This window comes from Salmo salar, chromosome 02 (genome assembly GCF_965601325.2).
Source record: "Salmo salar chromosome 02, fSalSal1, whole genome shotgun sequence".
NCBI classification, from domain to species: Eukaryota; Metazoa; Chordata; class Actinopteri; order Salmoniformes; family Salmonidae; genus Salmo; species Salmo salar.
In genome coordinates, this window is record NC_138292.1 from 56,790,575 (window position 1) to 56,800,120 (window position 9,546).

Sequence of the window (9,546 nt, forward strand, 5' to 3'; positions counted from 1 at the left end):
GGAATGCCTCCTCTTTTCCCTCAGTCTCTGAATGGGGCCAGTCTTTCTGTGTGTGTGCTTGTGTGTGCACGTGTGTGGTGTTCTTGTGTGTGTGTGTGCGCGCACACGTGTGTTTAACGGGGGAATCACAGAAGTTTGTGTGTGTGAGGGTCCCAGCTCTGTGGGTGGCTGAGTACACTCTGTGAAGTGTTCCCCCACGCGTCTGCATGTGAGCCTGAGCTAGCTAACAGCCCGCGTAGCTGTGACGCCAGAGCTAGCCACACCGGGGCTTTGAAACAGACTGATAGAACAGGGTTGGTATTGTTGATGATGGGGAAGAGGAAGGAGATCATGATATGTAGGAGGAGGAAAAGTAGGAAGAGAAGCTGTGTGCGATTCACTTAGAGAAAGTGTGTGTGTTTACAGTGTGTTGCAAAGCCCATAGCCGCTTTGAGTTATCCCCTGTTCCTCTCCACACCTGTCTATCACACAGCACAGGTCTCGCTCTGCCAGTCTTTGCCTGTTTGTCAAGGTTAGGCTACGCCCCCGGCCCTCTGCCGGGTGTCACACACTCAGTAGCAGCATATGGAGGTGCTGAGGGCTCCTCTCGTTCTCCTCTCTCTCTCTCTGGGTGTGAGAACCTGTCACTGCTGCCTGCCAGTAGTAACATCTGGTGGAGGAGTTGGTCTTTACTTATTAGATTTTTTTTGACCCCCTTTATTTCCCCCTACCCAATTTCCATCTCGTCTCATCACTGCAACTCCCCAACGGGCTCGGGAGGCGAAGGTGGAGTCACGTATCCTCCGAAACCTGACCCACCAAACCGCACTTCTTAACACCCGCCTGCTTGACCCGAAAGCCAGCCGCACCAGTGTGTCGGAGGAAACACCGTTCACCTGATGACCGAGGTCAGCCTGCAGGCGCCCGGCCCGCCACAAAGAGACAGAGTGCGATGAGCCAAGTAAAGTTTCCTGTTTACATCCGCCAGTCTGAGTGTGTCTGAGAACTCTTGGCAGATGCCATCAGAACCCGTGCTCAGCTGGTAGATCATGCGTCAAACTCCCAGGCATTGACAGCTGGGTCGTTGTCATTGGTTTCCGCCTTTGTGTGCTCCCTTGTATCTTTCTGTCTGTGTGTGTTACTAACCAGCGTCCTCTCTTAGGTGCAGGCATGGTGGTGGACTGGGAGCAGGAGACGGGGCTGCTGATGACGTCTGGAGACGTGAGGGTCATCAGGATCTGGGACACGGAGAGGGAGATGAAGGTCCAGGTAAAGAGAAACACAGGGATCATAACTAACCTGTTTATCAATGACAATGTTTTGAAATGTCACAGTTGCCTATTGCACATCCATGATTTCTCAGGTGACGAATCTCAAATCCAATAGGTCCATTGGGAGCGTTATGACAATCTGGAACTGTGGATACTTCCCCCTGCTTTCTTACATTTCGGTTTACAGTGGCTTCGGAAAGTATTCACACCCTTAGAATCTTTCCACATTTTGTTGTGTTACAGCCTGAATTTAAAATGGATTACATTTAGATTTTGTGTCACTGGCCTGTGAGTGATTTCACAAAGTGGAATTATGTTTTTAGAATGTTTTACATATGTATAAATAATGAAAAGTTGAAATGTCTTGAGTAATTATTTAACCCCGTTGTTATGGCAAGCCTAAATCCGCTCAGGAGGAAAAATGTGCTTAACAAATCACATAATAAGTTGCATGGACTCTGTGCGCAATGATAGTGTTTTACATGATTTTTGAATGACTACCTTATCTCTGTACCCCACAAATATAATTATCAGTCTAGCAGTGAATTTCAAACACAGATTCATCCACAACGACCAGGGAAGTTTTCCAATGCCTCGCAAAGAAGGGCACCTATTGGTAGATGGGTAAAAAAAAAAACGAAGCCAACCTTGAATATCCATTTGAGTATGGTGAAATGATTTATTACAGTTTGGATGGTGTATCAATACACCCAGTCATTACAAAGATACAGCCTTTCTTCCTAACGCAGTTGCTGGAGAGGAAGGAAACCGCTCAGGGATTTCACCATGAGGTCAATGGGGACTTTAAAACAGTTAGAGTTTAATGGCTGTGACAGGAGAAAACTGAGGATGGATCTACAACACTGTAGTTCCTCCACAATACTAACCTAAGTGACAGAGTGGAAAGAAGGAAGCCTGTACAGAATAATGGGTGAGGAAAAAAATCAATTTAATCCATTTTGAATTCAGGCTGTAACATAACAAAATGTGATATAATTCCAGGGGTATGAATACTTTCTGAAGGCACTGTATGCATCCTGGTATTCAGCACCTGGCTCAACATTATCGGTTGTATTTCCATTCAACCTGTTAACCCTTTATTTGACAGACAGTAGTATGGGAAGTATGCGAGCCCTACCCTGTCTCTGGCCGTATTGACGGCAGAACCCAGACGACATTCTCCATCAGTCAGCTGTAGACGTGATTGATCGAGTTGTTAGCCGGTTACTCAAAGTTTAATGAGCGCCGTGACAACCACAACGTTTGTTATGTCACGGCAACGACTATGTAATTATTATTATTATAATTTTTTTTAAATATTTTTTTTTTAACATTGCTTGAACTAATTGTGTGTGTGTGTGTGTGTGTGTGTGTGTGTGTGTGTGTGTGTGTGTGTGTGTGTGTGTGTGTGTGTGTGTGTGTGTGTGTGTGTGTGTGTGTGTGTGTGTGTGTCTCTACCAGGACATCCCAACGGGGGCAGACAGCTGTGTGACTAGTCTATCATGTGACTCACAGCGGTCCCTCATCGCAGCGGGGCTGGGCGACGGCTCGGTCCGCCTCTATGACAGGAGGATGGGCGCCAACGAGTGGTGAGTGGTCGCGCGCGCTCACACACACACACGCTTGTGCGCTCACACTAACACAGACACAAACTTTTAATGCTTCCTCCACACCTTGACCTTCATAAGGCTTCAACAATGAGAATCATCCCTGCACGCACATGTTCCTCATCACATTATTCTGTCTAAAATGTGACTGGAGGTAAACGTGAATGGGCTTCTAATCTTCCTAATTCATTACTAATCATAGGGTTGCTTATTCCCAGTAGCACAAAGAGAAGCTGTGTGTCTTAATGTTTTATGAAGCGCTCATTAGCATCGGATATATTTTATGCAGGAGTGCTTTTTTTAATTCCCTTAGTTATCAGACACACTAAAATCGTATGAGCAAAGCAAAATAGGTAAAGTTGTTAATTTTTTTCTTAGTCATCTCATATACACTTACTGGACAATTTTAGGTACATCGATATAGTACCGTGTCGGACTCCACTTTGCCTCCAAAATAACCTAAATTCTTCGGGGCATTCTCCAAGGTGTCGGAAACGCTCCACACGCAGATTGAGTTGTGCATTCCGAGATGTCGTTCTGCACGTCACTGCTGTACTGCGGCGTTATTTGTCTTTGCGGTCCGCCTGTTAGCTTGTCATTCTCCTTCGACCCTTCTCATCAACGAGCTGTTTTCGCCCACAGGACAGCAGCGGATTGGATGTTTTTTGTTTGTCGCACCATTGTCGATAAACCCTAGACACTGTCGTGTGTGCAAAACCCCGGAGGGTGGCCGTTCTGAGATACTGAATCCGGCGCGCCTGGCACCATGATCATACCACGCTCAAAGTTGCTTAGGTCACTCGTTTTGCCCATTCGAACTTTCAACCGAACAGTAACTGAATGTCTCGATGTCTGCCTGCTTTATATAGCAAGCCAAGGCCACGTGACTGACTGTCTGTAGGAGCGATCCATTTTCGTGAACGGGGTGGTGTACCTAATAAACTGGCTGTTTATTTTATGACTCATATCACTGTACATCATTTCATTGATGAGTTGTTCATAAAGTGAGTTTTGCTGTATTCTCACCTGTGGGGCTCCCAGCTCTCCTGCCACATCCCCCCACAGCCAAACATTATTTTAGTTCCCCCCCCAAAAAAGAAAACAGGGCAATTAAGCCATAGTGTCCCATAAATCTTGAACTAATGTTAATTTAAGTGCTTCCCCTCAGGCACTGAGACTGTAGCACCTGTTCCCTATGTGCTGTCCTTTAAAACCAGTAGGGGGCTAAGCAAACACGCGCATTGCATACACATTCAGGCACACACACACAATCATGCACACTCTTACACAGAGTTTGTTACTATTTTCGCCAAGGGAACAGGGATAGGCTTTGGTCCTCACTTTGGAGTTCTGTTTGCTTCTTACTGCTGGCCCAGGGTCAGATTTTGTTTTCTACTTCTCAAAGCTAGGATTTGGGGTTAGGTCATCTAGAGCATAGATCTGTGCTTAGGGGCAACTTTCCTCCTCAATCTTCAATCACAGTGCCTCAGTCACTCAAGGATACTGTTACCATGGAGATGGACTGTCCAATAGTGCTTATACCCATGTACTTAGGGCGACACCCAATGGCCATATACACACACTACAGCCTTGCTTACTGTTTGGGGTCTTAGGCTGGGTTTCTGTATAGTACTTTGTGACATCTGATGTAAAAAGGGCTTCATAAATATATTTGATTGATTGATAACATAGACTCCGTTCAACATCACGACACTGCTTTAAATTCTCAAACACCGGTTACTTTTACACTGTGTGGCGTCTTGCATGTTGATAACTGCGTGGGAGTCCATCCACCCACGCTGCATACTTTTCACATCTCCCTCTGTCTCTCCCGTGAACAGCAACATGGTTGTAGGTGGACTAAAGTTGATGAAGCTTTTCCTCTCTGTCTCCCCGCAGTCGTGTGATGACGTACCGGGAACACTCGTCCTGGGTGGTCAAGGCCCACCTGCAGAAGCAGACGGACGGCAAAATCATTAGTGTCAGGTAGTGCTTGTTGATGAGTGATTTGAACGGTTGATTGATTGATTGGATTATTTCTGTGACGGTCAGGTGTCCAGATATGGTGGTACTACTATTCTTGACTCTCTCACGCGCTCTAGTTCTCTCGCCGTCTGTGGCCCGGTCCAAGACCAGCGGCCTACTTCCTGTAGATCTAAATGGATGTGATGACATTTCATGTTCTGTTTGGACTCCTTCATCCTCCTCCCCAGTGTCGATGGAGACGTGCGGTTCTTCGAGCTGCGGTCGCCGGACTCTGTGAACGTGCTGCAGACGGTGAAGGGGTTAACGGCGCTGGACATCCATCCGCAGGCCAACCTGTTCGCCTGGTGAGTTCACAGGTTTACGGCACGCTGCAGGAAGGGCCTTTATAATTGGTCTAAACCATAGAGTTCGATAGAGGACTGTAGGTGGATGTAACCCGTTTTAGCCCTCTATCAAACTCTTTGGTCTAAACTCACTTTGAGGAATTAAATGTGGTCAATACTATATCAACGGGTGAAAGGTGGGGGACGGTCTGAGGATTTCAACGTTTTCTACATTTGGTATAGCAGCTATGAAACTAATTTCTTCCCTTCATTCTCTCGTTCTCTCCATCCTCTCCCAGTGGATCGATGAACCAGTTCATAGCAGTGTACAACTCCAACGGTGACGTGATCAGCAACATCAAGTATTATGACGGTTTCATGGGCCAAAGGATCGGGGCTATCAGCTGTTTGGCCTTCCATCCCTACTGGGTACTATGGCATTCTTACTCTCTTCATTCATAGTCTGAATCCCAACTAGATAACGTAACATGGGAACTACGATTTGGGTGAATAATACATTAAAGTGAATAAGTTGGAATTGCGTGGGTTCAAGGAGTTATCCCTATGTCTCTTAAAATATACTCTGCAAAACCTACTAAACTGTACATGTCGTTTCATCACACCTAATTACACAAAATGATTTGGAAATGAATGTTTTTACACCTGTCTTTATGAGTCTGTTATATTCTTTCTCTTTATCTCCCAACAGCCCCACCTTGCGGTGGGCAGCAACGACTACTACATGTCCATCTACTCAGCGGAGAAGAGGCTCAGATAACCCCCCCCCCCCCCCTCGAACTTTACCTTTGACCCCTGACCTCTCTCCCCTCTGAGCCAGGATGTAAATGACTTCTAATGTACATATGCAATTGTTACCACCCCTGAATGTCCTATAGTGATGGCTGCTGACAAACTCGTGTTATGATGTTGACTTATATTATTATTCTTGATCGTTTTATTCAAATTCTTTATTATGAAACTGTTGATTGTAGACTTGGCAGTGCTGAGGAGCGTGTATATTTAATTGCGTGTATACAGAGATGAATAATAGGTCTATTTTAAAGGTTCCAGCCTTGGCTGGGGGAGACGGGCGGTGTCGCTACCTGAATGAACTCGGAATGACCTCTACATTTACCTTTCTATGACCTCTATGCATTGGGGTCAAGAGGTTATCGAGAGATGGACAATTCCCTCTCTCACACACGACTCTGGACCTGAAGGCATGGCTCACGGACACCCGCACGACCCTTATTGAAGCCCCAAACACCATGCCCTTCCCCCCTGCTGTAGCTAGTAGACTTGCTCTCACTGTTCGCTCACAAGATGGTGGACTACGGGGCGCATCTGGTGTGTGAGAAAGTGAAATGTAAAACAGAGCACAGATGAGGCCAAACTTGGCCCACAGCCTTGGACTCTAACCGATACCCATACAGATGTCCACTACCATGCTATACTGTAGGGCTAACCAGACCTCCTTGCATCCATGCGCCCTCACCCAATTGTGCTAAACTCACCAACCTTTGCCATTCATCTCCGTTGTCCTATGCCCACAGGCTTACCCCATGTCCTTAATGCAATGGGTGACTACTGCTCAGCTCTAATCCCAAGACTGATGCTACCTGTCTTCCCTACCTGCAAAGCAATAATGAATTAGCTTGGAGCTCTCTACAGCCTCCAAGCTTCTGCTGCTCCAGCCCCCCCCCCCCCCACACACACACTCATCAGCTGAACCATACCTGCCTGAGGAGCCCCAGCACTGGGAGACATGGAGCAGTTTGCTGGGGTCCTAAAGTATCAGTTCCAGAGTTCTGGCTGAGGCCCGCTTGGCCCATGCCCATCCCCAGTCTTTCCTACAGACCCCAGCCAGAAGCACTCTGAGGCTGGACAAGAAGAAACACAGTGCCCACTGCATCCCCGGGGGTGGGGTTCTGCTGCTACTTTTCTGCATCCTCGCACACAGGCTTATGAGGACTGTATGAACTGTGTATGGACTGTCCCCAGAATCACACACACCAGCCCTAGGCAGCCCTTTCCCCTGTGTGCCAACTACCAACCTCCACCCTGCTATCCGCTAACACTTTTTAGAGAAAAGTCTGGCAATTTTTTTCTATCTTTGTTTTTTTTATTTTGTTTATATAATCTTGATTTTATTTGCTAGCCGTGTTTGGTTTCTTTAGCAGAAAGGGAGTTTCAAGAATATTGGGATAGAAAAGTTGTGTTCGAAAAACAGGAGTGACTTCAGAACTTACTTTGTGTAATACAGTGCACTGGTAAATACACAGTAATGCTCCATAGCACTTCTTCAGTTCAGTGTCCTTGTTGTCAAAAGCCACAGCTCTCCTGTCAACCTCCAACGCTAGCTCAGGTACCTCATGAGCCACGATATACCACATAATACCACGACGTCTCTGCATGGTAGACTCACAGAGGTCTGACTGCCACAAGGTCTGGTGTTACTCTTGATGTGACGAACTAAGATGGTCAAAATCAGTTCAGTGAGTCCTGAGGTGCCTTTTTTTTAACAAGGGTTACCCCTCTGGTCAACACTCGCTCCAAGTGCGGTATCGCCATTAATGTGCCTCTATTAGGGGTCACTTTTTTGGTTTGCTCTGTATTACCTTCCTGTTTTTCTTTGAAAAATAATTTCTTTTTGCCCACTTTTGTAATTTTATATTTTTTAATTTGCTGGTGTTTGTTTGCCTTGGACCTCAGTGGGATGGAGAGATGGGAGAGGACTGTTTCTCCCCCTTTCACAGACACTCTTGCCCACACGGTGTCTCTCCTCATACAGTACTCCCCCATGGACGCTACCCTCACCTTTTTGCCTCTAAAGTCCTCAGCTTGGCTATCACTCTAGAAAGGAATGGACAATAATGCTTTGCCTGTGGACTGAACCGGTCACGGTAACCGGTAACACATGCCATGCATTCAGTATAAGCAGCTGCACTCACTGTCATAACTAAGCCCCACTTTGCTCAGTAGCTCCCCCTCTAGGGTACGGAGGAGGTACTGCAGCCTTCACTGCTATCACTGACACCTACAGCAAAACCCCACCACGCTGTCTGTCAGCCATGCTCAGAATCACATCTCTAGTTATCCTGCTTTGAGTTTTAACATTTTAGATATGGAAACAAAATAAACTTTGAAGATGTAGAAGGAGAAATGAAAGCAATCAGGTGTTTCTCTATGACGGTAGACTGCTTTGCTGACTGGTTTATAAGACAGGAGATGAAGTCAGTAAAATAAACCAAATACACAACAACACTTGTTTTCCTGGTGATTTTTTTATTTATTTTCTGGTTTGTGTTGTCATGTTTGTGTTCATGCTCTCATTGTGAAGTTCTACATGTATTGTGTAAAACAAATGTGTCTGCTATTGCGTCACAATATTCATGTCGTCATTACCATATCGGTTGATCTGGAATGCTTCATTTAAATAAATATAACACTTTATCAGGCATATTATCCTTCTTACCAGACCGCTTCAAAAACATCCCCTGAGGAGTGTCTGTGTGATGTGAAAATCAGTCCTGATATCAATTTCATTGCAAAGAGATGATTCAAAGCTTTTTCATTGACTTAATTAAGCCTGGGATTTAAGGTGCTGCTTGCTACATTTTGTTTTAGGTTTTCATTCTGAAACCTTGTATTTTTTTCTTTGAATCCTTGTATTTCATGAATATTCTGGATAAAATCAGATCCAGGGCTGTATTCAATCCGAATCGCGGAAGTTCAGCGTTACAGTGTGATTGAAATTATATGGCAGTGTTTCTACTTTAGCGGACACTGCGTTCACCATAAATGCTGCATATCTCGGCTCAATGGGAAATTACCTTTTACATTTCTATTGTGCAATCTGTAACACTTCAGCGAGACAGATTGAATAGAGGTCTTAACTTTGTTAACTGTTTCTCTGTTTGCCGTGACATTGGTTTGTCTATGGCTAAAGGTCAAGAAAGCCTCAGTATAAAGATAGACCGTTTCATTGATAACAACCAATGATACTTGCCAACTAGCAGTCCAGTCCCTTATCGGAGTTTAGACATGGAATAGAATCCTACTCGTCTGGAAGCACAGATAAGTGTGCCTTAGCTCCTACCCTGGCTCCAGTTAAGATAAGTCCAGTCTCTCACTGTCTTGTGCAATTGGATCTCAGGCAAAAAAAATTAAGTGAATTTAAAAGTAATCCAAGAAGAAATCTAGTTTTTCAAAAGTATCTGTAATCTGATTACAATATTTTTGCTGGTGGTGTAACAGGTTAGTTTGTTTTGTAATCAGATTAAATGTAAGTGATTACATGTAATCAGTTAGTCCCCAACCCTGCTTAAGGGGGTATAAAGAGGTTGCTGGTTCTTGAGCGAATAAATACATGGACACCTT

The 9,546-nt window shown here is 45.2% G+C and overlaps 1 protein-coding gene across 1 annotated transcript in view; it reads left to right on the forward strand.

The window, feature by feature from the left end:
* LOC106588110 (regulatory-associated protein of mTOR) overlaps positions 1-8,428 on the forward strand; it is a 215,231-nt gene extending 206,803 nt beyond the window's left edge. Inside the window, exons 30-35 of the mRNA XM_082965118.1 lie at positions 1,142-1,248; positions 2,712-2,839; positions 4,757-4,843; positions 5,071-5,187; positions 5,466-5,595; positions 5,876-8,428. Coding sequence (XP_082821244.1) covers positions 1,142-1,248; positions 2,712-2,839; positions 4,757-4,843; positions 5,071-5,187; positions 5,466-5,595; positions 5,876-5,944 — 638 coding nt within the window. The 3' untranslated portion in view covers positions 5,945-8,428. The remainder of the gene's footprint in view (positions 1-1,141; positions 1,249-2,711; positions 2,840-4,756; positions 4,844-5,070; positions 5,188-5,465; positions 5,596-5,875) is intronic.
* Positions 8,429-9,546: the final 1,118 nt, after the last annotated feature.